This window comes from Lissotriton vulgaris, chromosome 2_2 (genome assembly GCF_964263255.1).
Source record: "Lissotriton vulgaris chromosome 2_2, aLisVul1.2, whole genome shotgun sequence".
Taxonomy (NCBI): Eukaryota; Metazoa; Chordata; class Amphibia; order Caudata; family Salamandridae; genus Lissotriton; species Lissotriton vulgaris.
In genome coordinates this window covers 172,888,084-172,904,003 of record NC_141688.1, presented here as the reverse complement: position 1 = coordinate 172,904,003, position 15,920 = coordinate 172,888,084, and the positions used below count along the sequence as shown (strand labels likewise).

General features: G+C 48.4%; 1 protein-coding gene across 1 annotated transcript in view; it reads left to right on the top strand.

The window, feature by feature from the left end:
* LOC147729193 (fibroblast growth factor 4B-like) overlaps positions 1-15,343 on the top strand; it is a 42,319-nt gene extending 26,976 nt beyond the window's left edge. The window contains exon 3 of the mRNA XM_086959883.1: positions 14,984-15,343. Coding sequence (XP_086816009.1) covers positions 14,984-15,160 — 177 coding nt within the window. The 3' untranslated portion in view covers positions 15,161-15,343. The remainder of the gene's footprint in view (positions 1-14,983) is intronic.
* Positions 15,344-15,920: the final 577 nt, after the last annotated feature.

The window sequence follows — 15,920 nt, the reverse complement described above, 5'->3', positions numbered from 1 at the left end:
AGAGTGCGTGGTTTTATGTGAGATGGTGCTCTGGCATGAGCTGAGCCTGTCTGCAGCTGTCGGGAACAACTCCCTAAGCTGATCCGGGATAATGCCATACCATATACTCTTAAGCGCCTTATAATCCTCGCGGTTATATAGCAACTTTGGGTTGGCTTTATCAAAACATGTCGTGTAAGGTGTCATACGAATTGGAATACTACCCCCTCGCCAGTTCTGGCGACGGGGGTAGCATTCCACCCTTCTAGAGGGAGAAGACATGTTACTTTACTGAAACGCGGTTGATTTAAAATGAGCCTCAGATCCACAAAATGGATGCCCCTGCCACAGACACGGGTCTGGCCTCCTGCTGCTGACCGAAACCCGGCAGAGGAGGCCTGGACAAAGAGTTTCCTGTCACAGGGCGGTGTCAAACCACCCCAGACAGGAGATAGTGGATTGGAGTAGGGAGGTTTCAAAGAAACCAGACACTGCATGGGGAGCACAAGGCTGCCCCTTGCATAATCCGGCCAAACCGGTTCTGGGGCCTCCCAGCCCCTGTCCCAGCGCGGCCAGGATCAAAGGAGAGGGGTGTAACCACCCCCTTCCTGGGTCCCACCCATAGGAGGGGACCTAGCAGGATGTCCAACCCCGAGATTCGAATAAGAGGGGGAGCAGTCCCAATGGAACTCAGATCATCCTGAAGAAACATAAGAAACGAATTCTGGACCCTTCGACTTTCTACACGACGTGAGAAGACTGAAGAATCTCCCTTGTGGTCAAGGAGTGACCACCCTGTGCAAACAGGCACCATCCAGCCCTCAACCCTTGCTTTGTTGCAGTTCCCGCCGGAACTCGAGCGACAGAGATCGACGAGATCAAGCTTGCCTGCCTTCTACCTGCCCGATCCACAGTCCCTGCAGAGCTGAGACCCGTGGAGGCGACCGGAAGCGTGGGGCACGCCATCTTGAAAAGGCCACGAGACACTGACGTGCAGCCCACGAGTGACCCTCGAAGCTGTGCACCGGGGTTTGAGAAGCCCCAGCCCCGAGCTCCACTTGCACCAAAGCTCACCCCTCCACACTCGACGAGTGCTGCGTGGGACCCTTCTGCTTGTGTGCGCTCGACGCGTTGGCCCGGTCACTTGCCAGCTGGCTTGTGGCCCCTGTGCCGACGAAACTTGAAATACGACTCGCTTTTCTGGTTGCTCCAGATCTGCACCAGCTCCTGTGAAAAGGAGCACCCACTCTGACCCTCCTGGTTTGAGTGATAAGCAATCTCCCGGTTCCGCGTGGATTGCTTTTGCCAAGTGCTGTTTGCTGCAATCTTGAAGCCGACAGTGCTGACGGCGAGAGCCTACGTGGGACAGATCGTGACCTGCTCCTGGACGTCGCAGATGCCCCAAAGCCCACGTGACAGCGGAGAGAAGCCTATCGACAACCGCCTGATTGCGCCCGACATTGCCTGGTTCCGTCCTGGTTCCACCCTGGTCACTGCTGAGTGACCCAGACTCTGTCCCCTCTGCTTTCAGGTACTTTTCTACTTCGATCCACTCTTGGATCGCCCCGGACACTTCTGCTTCACAGCGCCTGCAGCTGCAACAGCTTCAAGCACCAAGAACCTGCGTGACAGAACCCGACGCCACTTCGACCCTGTGCACCCACGGCCTGTGGGTGAGGTAACATTGCAACGCCGGTGTCTATACACTGGTACACACCTCTAGGGTCTGTGTCTAAAGTTTTGTGTTCCTAGGTTTAGCGGAAGTATCTTTTAATTCACTTTAACTGACTTTTACGCACCATTGACAGTGCATTGGTGCGCGCCGCACTTTCCGTGCTGCACCCGTCTCCTGTGGGCTACTCCCGACTTCATCATTGCTAGTCCTGACTGCTCCCAGCGAATCTCTAGGCCCTAGGCCTAACCATTGTTCGATAAGTGTTACTTATACCACTTTTTTAATATATGGTCTGAGTGGCCACCCGCCCTCATCCATAATTGTGCAACTTTATATGTGTAACAGTGCTTTTGATTTAACGCTTGTGCCCCTTTCCTCATAAAGAGTACTGGGGAGTAATTTAGAAATAAATACATATATTTTTATAATATATACTTGTGTGGTGTCCTTTCATTTGTTTACAGGATTGTATGTGGTAAAACAGCTCGCTTAACACGACCTCTTAAGTTAAGCCTTTTAGGCTGCTTAGTCCATGCTACCACTAGGATAGCTTGTCTAACAAGGTTGACTTACAACCAGACATCTTTGGGGTTTGTTTGGACTGATACCCAGTGGTTCCAGAATTGGAAACACTACATATCAGGCCAACTTCTCACACCTCAGAAAGCAGCTTTGCCATACCACACCCAGTGTCGGCTGCTGCGGACAGAAGAGGTGGGCAGCGGGGTGGTGGAATGGAAAGTAAAAGAATAGATGACTTGCCTGACATCTGCCGCCTCTCCTCCATCCTCCTCCGTGCCAGTCAACTCCCAGCAGCACACAGCCTCCCAAACTCCCCTAAGCTAATCACAATGCTGCTGTCATGCTGGCGGTGTGTGCTTTTTTGTTATAAAAAAAATAAAAATAATATGTTTGACTACTACTCTTGTAGTTGGTATCTGGGTTATATAAAAAAAAGAAGAGAAGTATAGAGATCTAAGTCTTGGTGATAGGGATCAATTAATTTTTTTCCCTTATTTTTTTACCCTATTTTTTCCCTTATTTTTTTACCCTATTTTTTCCCTTTAGAAATATTGGTTTATTTTTTCCTCCGCATTATTGTCTCATTCCACAGTTGAGTTCTTGCTCAGATGCAGTAGGATTATCAAGGAAAACCCCTATTTTTTCTATTTTTTTTCTTACCAGCATTGAAGTACCAATGTGATTGGTTTTAGTGGCCTGATTTGCCGCTCAGACAGTGCCTGGGACAGTAGTGCACCTGGCTGTCCAACAGAGCGGGTGGAAAAATTTGCATGTTGGTTTGGATGTTTAAAGACGGCCAGTCAAACTGGCATGCACACTTATGGTGCCAACCATTACTCCTTACTGCTCATCACGAAAGCCTAGGCCCGCCGCCACACCCTAGACTGGCTCAGACTCAGTACTGAAAAATAAAATGAAAATAACGTTGAATTATTATAATTATATTTTTCCTTTTTGCACTGCTCAGAGAGCCTTAACAGAGGAGTTGCCACTGATCATGTCTTACCATGACAGACCATACCATACTGTACAATGACAGGTCCTTCCATAACTCTCTATTCTAAACAATGACAAGCCACACCATATGTAGGAAGGTGGCTACCTGACTATGGTTACCCCAGATTTTTTGCCTGTGTTTAGCTGGTTTTCGACTTAGTTGGCCTGGTTCCCTGCTAATCAGGGCCCCAGGCTATCTGCTCTCTCTGTAAAATGGATTCCATGTACCCTAGGTGCATAACTAGATTGGCTTGGGTCACCTTATCAGCCCCTGTACAGAGCACTATAGGTGCCCAGGGCATAGGTGCATCCAAGGCCTACCAGGGGCTGCAGCATATCTTTTGCCACCCCTGGCTGGCTATCTAAATTGACACAACTGGCTGATCACTCAGCTGGGGCAAGTGGGTGTAATCACCCCTTGCTTAGATATAGTATACCTATATCTAAACCTATATCTGGACACATATATAGCCTGTAAGCCACTCCTATGGAAGGCCTCATCAATCCTGGAGGCAGAGTGCGTGGTTTTATGTGAGATGGTGCTCTGGCATGAGCTGAGCCTGTCTGCAGCTGTCGGGAACAACTCCCTAAGCTGATCCGGGATAACGCCATACCATATACTCTTAAGCGCCTTATAATCCTCGCGGTTATATAGCAACTTTGGTTTGGCTTTATCAAAACATGTCGTGTAAGGTGTCATACGAATTGGAATACTACCCCCTCGCCAGTTCTGGCGACGGGGGTAGCATTCCACCCTCCTAGAGGGAGAAGACATGTTACTTTACTGAAACGCGGTTGATTTAAAATGAGCCTCAGATCCACAAAATGGATGCCCCTGCCACAGACACGGGTCTGACCTCCTGCTGCTGACCGAAACCCGGCAGAGGAGGCCTGGACAAAGAGTTTCCTGTCACAGGGCGGTGTCAAACCACCCCAGACAGGAGATAGTGGATTGGAGTAGGGAGGTTTCAATGAAACCAGACACTGCCTGGGGAGCACAAGGCTGCCCCTTGCAGGATCCGGCCAAACCGGTTCTGGGGCCTCCCAGCCCCTGTCCCAGCGCAGCCAGGATCAAAGGAGAGGGGTGTAACCACCCCCTTCCTGGGTCCCACCCATAGGAGGGGACCTAGCAGGATGTCCAACCCCCTAGATTCGAATAAGAGGGGGAGCAGTCCCAACGGACCTCAGATCATCCTGAAGAAACATAAGAAACGAAATCTGGACCCTTCGACTTTCTACACGACGTGAGAAGACTGAAGAATCTCCCTTGTGGTCAAGGAGTGACCACCCTGTGCAAACAGGCACCATCCAGCCCTCGACCCTTGCTTTGTTGCAGTTCCCGCCGGAACTCGAGCGACAGAGATCGACGAGATCAAGCTTGCCTGCCTTCTACCTGCCCGATCCACAGTCCCTGCAGAGCTGAGACCCGTGGAGGCGACCGGAAGCGTGGGGCACGCCATCTTGAAAAGGCCACGAGACGCTGACCGTGCGGCCCACGAGTGACCCTCGAAGCTGTACACCGGGGTTTGAGAAGCCCCAGCCCCGAGCTCCACTTGCACCAAAGCTCACCCCTCCACACTCGCTGAGTGCTGCGTGGGGCCCTTCTGCTTGTGTGCGCTCGACGCGTTGGCCCGGTCACTTGCCAGCTGGCTTGTGGCCCCTGTGCCGATGAACTTCGAAATACGACTTGCTTTTCTGGTTGCTCCAGATCTGCACCAGCTCCTGTGAAAAGGAGCACCCACTCTGACCCTCCTGGTTCGAGTGATAAGCAATCTCCCGGTTCCGCGTGGATTGCTTTTGCCAAGTGCTGTTTGCTACAATCTTCAAGCCGACGGTGCTGACGGCGAGAGCCTACGTGGGACAGATCGTGACCTGCTCCTGGACGTCGCAGATGCCCCAGAGCCCACGTGACAGCGGAGAGAAGCCTATCGACAACCGCCTGATTGCGCCCGACATTGCCTGGTTCCGTCCTGGTTCCACCCTGGTCACTGCTGAGTGACCCAGACTCTGTCCCCTCTGCTTTCAGGTACTTTTCTACATCGATCCACCCTTGGATCGCACCGGACACTTCTGCTTCACAGCGCCTGCAGCTGCAACAGCTCCAAGCACCCAGAACCTGCGTGACAGAACCCGACGCCACTTCGACCCTGTGCACCCACGGCCTGTGGGTGAGGTAACTTTGCAACGCCGGTGTCTTTACACTGGTACACACCTCTAGGGTCTGTGTCTAAAGTTTTGTGTTCCTAGGTTCAGCGGAAGTATCTTTTTATTCACTTTAACTGACTTTTACGCACCATTGACAGTGCATTGGTGCGCGCTGCACTTTCCGTGCTGCATCCGTCTCCTGTGGGCTACTCCCGACTTCTTCATTGCTTGTCCTGACTGCTCCCAGCGAATCTCTAGGCCCTAGGCCTAACCATTGTTCGTAAAGTGTTACTTATACCACTTTTTTGATATATGGTCTGAGTGGCCACCCGCCCTCATCCATAAACGTGCAACTTTATATGTGTAACAGTGCTTTTGATTTAACGCTTGTGCCCCTTTCCTCATAAAGAGTACTGGGGAGTAATTTAGTAATAAATACATATATTTTTATAATATATACTTGTGTGGTGTCCTTTCATTTGATTACAGGATTGTATGTGGTAAAACAAGCTCGCTTAACACGACCTCTTAAGTTAAGCCTTTAAGGCTGCTTAGTCCATGCTACCACTAGGATAGCTTGTCTACAAGGTTGACTTACAACCTGACATCTTTGGGGTTTGCTTGGACTGATAACCAGTGGTTCCAGAATTGGAAACACTACCTATCAGGCCAACTTCTCACATTGGTGTGCAGCGGTGCGGATTTGAGCTTGCTGTTTGTTTTACCATTGCAATCTTTATCAAATTGAAAGATCACATCAAGTACCTCTAGGTACATATAAATCAAAAGCTTAGCATATTAAGTTCTACTGAACTTAGTAGTTGTAGATTAAAGGGATTAGCACACCCTGACTACAACTCACTAGCAAGGTACAGTAGGAAACCACTTAGTGTAGGTAAGTGCACCACTTACACCTCACTAGCAGTCATGTCTGATACAGGTAGAGCTTCAGGCTCTGCTCCTGTAATAGTTGATCCTATAGGGACAACATCCAGATATGACAACCTTAGCCACAAAGACCTGAGTGCCTTGTGCACAGCCAGGGGGCTAAAAAAGGGCAGAGGCCCTACCATTCCTTCCCTAGTAGCTCTCCTAGAAAAGGATGATCTAGATAAGGTGAGTCAGGCTCCCTTAGATTCAGGTGAAGGGATAAACTCCCCTGAGAATGAGAATCTTCCAGAAGAAGAAGAGGAGGAGGAAGAGGAAGAGGAAGGCTCTGATGTAGAAGAGCCTGAAGATCAGGATCAGGAGGGAAACCAGGTACAGGTTGCCAGGCTTAACCAGGCCAACTTGGACCTACATGGGAATGGAGAGGGCCAGCACCACTCCAGATCTCATAACCACATTCTCCCAGGTAACAGGAGGGTGAGATCTCTATCAAGGGATTCTCATCTTTCTAGTGCCTCAAGAGAATCTCAAAGAGGAATGACTTCCTCCCAGAGAAAAGAGCATAGGGCCAGGATGAGGGCTGTCCAACTCCAAATAGAAAGGGAAGAGGTAGCCTTGGCTCAAGCTAAACTTGCTTTAGCAAGAGAAAGAAAATTGTGTGGCTTAGATGCCACTGGTGGCAGCAATATTCCTAAAGAGAAACCCAGGTCCTATGATAGTAGAAACCTGACAAAGATTGTGCCCCCCTACAAGGAAGGGGATGACATCCACAAATGGATGACTGCTCTGGAGAGAGCCTGCATGGTACAGCAGGTTCCTGAGGAACAGTGGGCAGCAATCTTATGGTACTCCTTTTCAGAGAAAGGGAGAGATAGGCTCCTCACTGTCAGACATGAGGATGCCAACAATTACAAAGTCCTGAAGAGTGTTCTAATAGATGGGTTTGGCTTAACCACTGAACAATACAGGTTAAAGTTCAGAGATACCCAGAAGACACAGACTCAGGACTGGACTGATTTTGTTGATTGTGCAACTAAGGCTCTGGAGGGTTGGCTGAATGGCAGCAAAGTACATGACTTCACAGGATTGTATAATTTGATTATGAGGGAGCAGATCCTTAGTAATTGTCAGAACCAGCTCTTACACCAGCACCTGGTGGACTCAGATTTGACCTCTCCCCAAGAATTGGGAAAGAGGGCAGATAAGTGGGTCAGAACCAGGATTAGGCCTAAGAATCAGGACAATAACCAGAAGAAGGAGTCTACCAAGCCTCAAGATAAGGGTGGGGATAAAAGTAAAGAAAACACTTCCCCAGGGCCCCAAAACTCCAAGAAGGGGGGTGGGTCCCAAGACACTTCATCAACTGAGAAAAAGCCTTATTGTCATGCCTGTAAACAGGTTGGGCATTACAAAACAGACAGCTGTTGTCCCAAGAATGGCAATAAAGAAAACATACCTCCAAAGCCAGCTCCAACACCTCCTGTTACTGTCAGCAGTAACCCCCCAGGAAGTGGGAGCACACCCAGGAATCTGGGTGGGTTTACTTTTGGAGCCCAAGGGGACCCTGGCCTATCCAGGTCCCCATCCCCAAATGATCTTGTTTATGAGACTGGCATGGGGTTTGCCAACTTCTCTGTTTGCCCAAATACCTTGAGCAAATATAGACAAGAACCCATCATCAATGGTTTGAAAGTTGAAGCTTTTAGAGACACAGGGGCTAGCATCACCATGGTGGCTGACTGTATAGTCCCCTCTAAGCAACTTTTACCAGGTGCCACATACCAGGTAACAAACATTGATGGTATCCAAACAAATCATCCCATGGCAGTAGTAAGTCTCAGCTGGGGAGGTGTCATTGGCCCAAAGAGAGTGGCAGTGTCACCAAACTTGCCTGTAGACTGTCTACTGGGTAATGATTTGGAAATCTCAGCCTGGGCTGAGGTTGAACAGAAAATCCATTCTAGAATGGTAAATTCCAATGGAAAGGTTAGTGGGGCTGTACTGGCTATAGCCCCAATTCAAGATGTCCTTCCTGACAAGGTTGGTAGGGCTGAGCAACTCTCTGCCCCATCTTTACCAGAAGCTCTTCCAAGACAGAATAGCAAAGCTGTTATGATAACAGCAGAAACCCAAACTGAGTCTCCTCCTGAAAAGGTTGGTGGGGCTGTGATGGCCACAGCCCAAACTCAAACAGATATGTGTGTTGTGAAGCCTGAAATGATGGATCACTCCACCCAAACTGAGAGCATGGAGGAGGAAGAGAAATCTCCCCCTCACCAGACAGTAGGACAGGATCAGCCTCCTCAGGGAACTGATCTTACCCCTGATGAAGGAACTGCCCCAGAGGTTGTTAGGCCCGGCCTGACAGAGCCTCTGATGGCAGTGGACCCTTCTCAGGTGGGATCCAGTCTGGAGCAGGTAACCTGCCCCTCTCTACCTTGCCTTAGTCAGCCCAGGGCTGCAGAGGACAAGAAGGACAGTGAGACCCAGAGGGCCCCCTGTCAAATAAAGCACCCCCATCAACAGATTAGGGGCACCAAAACTAGGAGGCCTAGTAAGGTGAAAACTTTAAAAACTCCTGAGGGAGCCCCCTTAAAAACAGTTAGGGACCTCCCACAGATGGATGCTGTTGGGCACAGCCAAACCTGGGACCCAAAGGGCCCAAACCTGAACTGTCCCACCAGCAAGCCACACAGAGGGACCCAGCCTCCAGCTTTAGGTAGCCAGAGGTTGACCCTGAGAGCACAGTGCAACTCAGTTGAAGAGAGAAGGGCACACATGGTGGAAGATAATTGGAGGAAGCTGAGTCCTAAATTAGTGGAGCCTCACTTCAAAACTCCATATCCAAACCAGCCTTCTAACTTGCAAAGACACACCCAAGGTAGTGATTCCCTATGGTGGAGACCCTCTGATACCCCAAGGGTGAGGGACTGCTTAGTGGACCATGAGACAGGGGGTACCCATGCTAGTGCAGGTACTTCCTTATATGGCCACTCAGGCAATAAAGGCTTACCTGGACAAGGATAGCCTTATCTCCTTTCGTTTGGGGGGGGGTTATGTAGGAAGGTGGCTACCTGACTATGGTTACCCCAGATTTTTTGCCTGTGTTTAGCTGGTTTTCGACTTAGTTGGCCTGGTTCCCTGCTAATCAGGGCCCCAGGCTATCTGCTCTCTCTGTAAAATGGATTCCATGTACCCTAGGTGCATAACTAGATTGGCTTGGGTCACCTTATCAGCCCCTGTACAGAGCACTATAGGTGCCCAGGGCATAGGTGCATCCAAGGCCTACCAGGGGCTGCAGCATATCTTTTGCCACCCCTGGCTGGCTATCTAAATTGACACAACTGGCTGATCACTCAGCTGGGGCAAGTGGGTGTAATCACCCCTTGCTTAGATATAGTATACCTATATCTAAACCTATATCTGGACACATATATAGCCTGTAAGCCACTCCTATGGAAGGCCTCATCAATCCTGGAGGCAGAGTGCGTGGTTTTATGTGAGATGGTGCTCTGGCATGAGCTGAGCCTGTCTGCAGCTGTCGGGAACAACTCCCTAAGCTGATCCGGGATAACGCCATACCATATACTCTTAAGCGCCTTATAATCCTCGCGGTTATATAGCAACTTTGGTTTGGCTTTATCAAAACATGTCGTGTAAGGTGTCATACGAATTGGAATACTACCCCCTCGCCAGTTCTGGCGACGGGGGTAGCATTCCACCCTCCTAGAGGGAGAAGACATGTTACTTTACTGAAACGCGGTTGATTTAAAATGAGCCTCAGATCCACAAAATGGATGCCCCTGCCACAGACACGGGTCTGACCTCCTGCTGCTGACCGAAACCCGGCAGAGGAGGCCTGGACAAAGAGTTTCCTGTCACAGGGCGGTGTCAAACCACCCCAGACAGGAGATAGTGGATTGGAGTAGGGAGGTTTCAATGAAACCAGACACTGCCTGGGGAGCACAAGGCTGCCCCTTGCAGGATCCGGCCAAACCGGTTCTGGGGCCTCCCAGCCCCTGTCCCAGCGCAGCCAGGATCAAAGGAGAGGGGTGTAACCACCCCCTTCCTGGGTCCCACCCATAGGAGGGGACCTAGCAGGATGTCCAACCCCCTAGATTCGAATAAGAGGGGGAGCAGTCCCAACGGACCTCAGATCATCCTGAAGAAACATAAGAAACGAAATCTGGACCCTTCGACTTTCTACACGACGTGAGAAGACTGAAGAATCTCCCTTGTGGTCAAGGAGTGACCACCCTGTGCAAACAGGCACCATCCAGCCCTCGACCCTTGCTTTGTTGCAGTTCCCGCCGGAACTCGAGCGACAGAGATCGACGAGATCAAGCTTGCCTGCCTTCTACCTGCCCGATCCACAGTCCCTGCAGAGCTGAGACCCGTGGAGGCGACCGGAAGCGTGGGGCACGCCATCTTGAAAAGGCCACGAGACGCTGACCGTGCGGCCCACGAGTGACCCTCGAAGCTGTACACCGGGGTTTGAGAAGCCCCAGCCCCGAGCTCCACTTGCACCAAAGCTCACCCCTCCACACTCGCTGAGTGCTGCGTGGGGCCCTTCTGCTTGTGTGCGCTCGACGCGTTGGCCCGGTCACTTGCCAGCTGGCTTGTGGCCCCTGTGCCGACGAACTTCGAAATACGACTTGCTTTTCTGGTTGCTCCAGATCTGCACCAGCTCCTGTGAAAAGGAGCACCCACTCTGACCCTCCTGGTTCGAGTGATAAGCAATCTCCCGGTTCCGCGTGGATTGCTTTTGCCAAGTGCTGTTTGCTACAATCTTCAAGCCGACGGTGCTGACGGCGAGAGCCTACGTGGGACAGATCGTGACCTGCTCCTGGACGTCGCAGATGCCCCAGAGCCCACGTGACAGCGGAGAGAAGCCTATCGACAACCGCCTGATTGCGCCCGACATTGCCTGGTTCCGTCCTGGTTCCACCCTGGTCACTGCTGAGTGACCCAGACTCTGTCCCCTCTGCTTTCAGGTACTTTTCTACATCGATCCACCCTTGGATCGCACCGGACACTTCTGCTTCACAGCGCCTGCAGCTGCAACAGCTCCAAGCACCCAGAACCTGCGTGACAGAACCCGACGCCACTTCGACCCTGTGCACCCACGGCCTGTGGGTGAGGTAACTTTGCAACGCCGGTGTCTTTACACTGGTACACACCTCTAGGGTCTGTGTCTAAAGTTTTGTGTTCCTAGGTTCAGCGGAAGTATCTTTTTATTCACTTTAACTGACTTTTACGCACCATTGACAGTGCATTGGTGCGCGCTGCACTTTCCGTGCTGCATCCGTCTCCTGTGGGCTACTCCCGACTTCTTCATTGCTTGTCCTGACTGCTCCCAGCGAATCTCTAGGCCCTAGGCCTAACCATTGTTCGTAAAGTGTTACTTATACCACTTTTTTGATATATGGTCTGAGTGGCCACCCGCCCTCATCCATAAACGTGCAACTTTATATGTGTAACAGTGCTTTTGATTTAACGCTTGTGCCCCTTTCCTCATAAAGAGTACTGGGGAGTAATTTAGTAATAAATACATATATTTTTATAATATATACTTGTGTGGTGTCCTTTCATTTGATTACAGGATTGTATGTGGTAAAACAAGCTCGCTTAACACGACCTCTTAAGTTAAGCCTTTAAGGCTGCTTAGTCCATGCTACCACTAGGATAGCTTGTCTACAAGGTTGACTTACAACCTGACATCTTTGGGGTTTGCTTGGACTGATAACCAGTGGTTCCAGAATTGGAAACACTACCTATCAGGCCAACTTCTCACACCATACTATAAAATGACAGCCTGTACCATACCATACCAAACTATACATTGATGCGCTATAACATACCATACCATAGTATACAATCACAGGCAATAACATACCATACCATTTGATCACAACCATACATGCCATGTTACACAATAATATCCCATATCATACTATACAGTAACAGTTGATAACACACCATACTGTACAATTACAGGCCATACCATGCTAAACACTATAGGCCATACCACGACATACCATACTATACAAAGACAAGACATACTACTCCATAACATACTATACAATTACAGGCCATACCACACCATCCCATACTATAGAATGACAAGCCATACCACACCATACTATACAATGACAGGCCATGCCACACCATACCATACAATAGAATGACAGGCCATACCATACTATACAATGGCAGGCCATACCACACCATACCATACTATACAATGACAGGCCATACCACACCATACTATACTATACAATGGCAGGCCATACCACACCATACTATACTATACAATGGCAGGCCATACCACAACATACCATACTATAGAATGACAGGCCATACCACACCATACCATACTATACAATGGCAAGCCATACCACACCATACTATACAATGACAGGCCATGCCACACCATACCATACAATAGAATGACAGGCCATACCATACTATACAATGGCAGGCCATACCACACCATACCATACTATACAATGACAGGCCATACCACACCATACTATACTATACAATGGCAGGCCATACCACACCATACTATACTATACAATGGCAGGCCATACCACAACATACCATACTATAGAATGACAGGCCATACCACACCATACCATACTATACAATGGCAGGCCACAACACATCATACCATACTATACAATGGCAGGCCACAATACATCATACCATACTATACAATGACAGGCCATGCCACACCATACTATACTATACAATGGCAGGCCATACCACACCATACCATACTATACAATGGCAGGCCACAACACATCATACCATACTATACAATAACAGGCCATACCACACCATACCATACTATACAAGTACAGGCCATACCACACCATACCATACTATACAAGTACAGGTCATACCACACCATACCATACTATACAATGGCAGGCCACAACACATCATACCATACTATAAAATGGCAGGCCATACCACACCATACCATACTATACAATGATAGGCCACACCATACCATACTATACAATGGCAGGCCACAACACATCATACCATACTATACAATGGCAGGCCACAATACATCATACCATACTATACAATGACAGGCCATGCCACACCATACTATACTATACAATGGCAGGCCATACCACACCATACCATACTATACAATGGCAGGCCACAACACATCATACCATACTATACAATGATAGGCCATACCACACCATACCATACTAAACAATAACAGCCATACCACACCATACCATACTATACAAGTACAGGTCATACCACACCATACCATACTATACAATGGCAGGCCACAACACATCATACCATACTATACTATACAATGACAGGCCATATGACACCAAACCATACTATACAATGACAGGCCATAGCACACCACACCATACCATACTAAACAATGATAGGCCATACCACACCAAACCATACTATACAATGATAGGCCTTACCACACCATACCATACTATACAATGATAGGCCATACCACACCAAACCATACTATACAATGACATGCCATACCACACCATACTATACAATGACAGGCCATAGCACACCATACCATACTATACTATGCAATGACAGGCCATATGACACCATACCATACTAAACAATGATTGGCCATACCACATCATACTATACTATACAATGACTGGCCATACCACACCATAACATACTTTAGAATGACAGGCCATATGACACCATACCATAGTATACAATAGCAAGCCAAACCAAACCATACCATATAGGCCATACCACACCATACCATACTATACAATGACAGGCCATACCAGGCCATACCATACTATAGAATGACAGACCATATGACACCATACCATAGTATACAATGATAGGACATACCACACCATACCATACTATACAATAACAGGCCATTCCAGACCATACTCATAACTAAATGTGGGGATGTCTGCTACTTCTTGTGCCTTTGTGACTATTGATTCTAACCCCATTTTGCTGTATTCATTCAGAGCTGAGGCTCCCATCCCGCTGAATCTTGAAGTGGTCTATTGTATCAACCATGTGCAGATGGAATTTGACTGATCACCATATTTTGACCAAAGACCTCACTGAAACCTCAAACTGGCTTATACATTGGCTCATACAGTAGCCACGCACATTCAAGTCAAGCCCTTGTATCGCTTCCTGTCTCAATTCTGGTATGTGGCTTGCTTTCGCAGGTCCTGTCAGCTGCATGTGTCATATAGGTGTCCCCTTTAGGCCTCTTCAAGATGGTTTTGTGGGAGAACATGAGCAGGAAGAATAAGAAATAAGAGAAAGCAGAAGATGGAGAGAAACTGTGAAATGATACCTATGTAGCCCTATGTACGTAGCTTCTAAGCGCTGTGGCACTACAGAAGAGGGAAGGAAGGGCATGTGAAGGAAGGAGCAGATAGATGACAGTGTAGGAGAAAACCACGAAGCAGTGATTTACATTACACTTACTTGAGGAATACGGTAGCTTAGCTGAATGCCCTGGTGCACAGGCTGTGAAAATCTAGGACAATTTTGATAAGTTATAGGTAGGAATCCTAGCAGGATTGATTTAGTCACTTGAGCTATGGGCTAGATAAAAAAAGAGTGCTGTTAAGTTGTGTAATAGTGAGAAATCGAAACACCTACTACAGAATTACTATTGCTTCATTTCGACAATATCACGTTTTAGCCACCCTGTTAGAGAAACTGTTAAGTTTTTTTCACACAATGAAAATTTTAAAAAACTTTCCTTGTCTATTCTAGAAACATTACAATGAAGAATGCAAGTTCAAAGAGACGCTCTTGCCGAACAACTACAATGCCTACGAGTCTTGGCGGTACCCGGGGATGTATGTCGCCCTGAGCAAGAACGGAAGAACAAAGCGCGGGAACAGAGTGTCTCCCACCATGACCCTGACACACTTTCTCCCTCGGATCTGAAATTTCAGGCCTCAGAGGAGGGGGCTCGCAAGGGACTTGGAAACACTGTGCACTTTTTCCTGGAGACTTTTTTTGTTGTTGCGGCGAGCAGGTGTAAAATATTTAAGTAAATTATTTCATTTTGTATATAGAGACGATGGAAAACACCAAATTTATTTATGGGTTAGATATTTTTTTACCTTGAAAAGATTTTGTTCGATGGCATACCCCGTGGACGTTGATATTGTGTGTTTTTTTAAAATCTTAGATAATCACAGATGTGCTGCTATTACAAGACAAAAAATACAGCATTTTGCACACGTGGCATGTTTGTGAATCGACAGGAGCAGAAGTTCAGAAATAATTTGTGGACACCACAATAAGCTTTTATCCCAATAAGTATTAGATGTTGTACAGCGAGAACAGCACAAACATTCTTCCCCAATAAGGCGTGGACATACAACAGTATGCAAGTCAACGTCTACAGCATGAGGGACTGGCGCAAGTATTCGTCACTTGGTAACTTTACATTTCAGATGTCACATGAAACGTACCCCGCTCCCCTGACAGCTTTTGATGGCGGCTTGTCGGAACCCACAATGTCTACACTCCATGGAACCTCCATGGGACAGCGGTCCTCTGCATTGAAGTGGTGTTGGCTTACCTCATGTGCAAGCACCATCTGAGAGTGCCACCCAACCGATCTGTTTTTAGATGTGTCGCTGCTGACCTCTGACCCTGCTTGCCGTCAATCTTTGTTAGAGCCATCCAGTCTCCCATC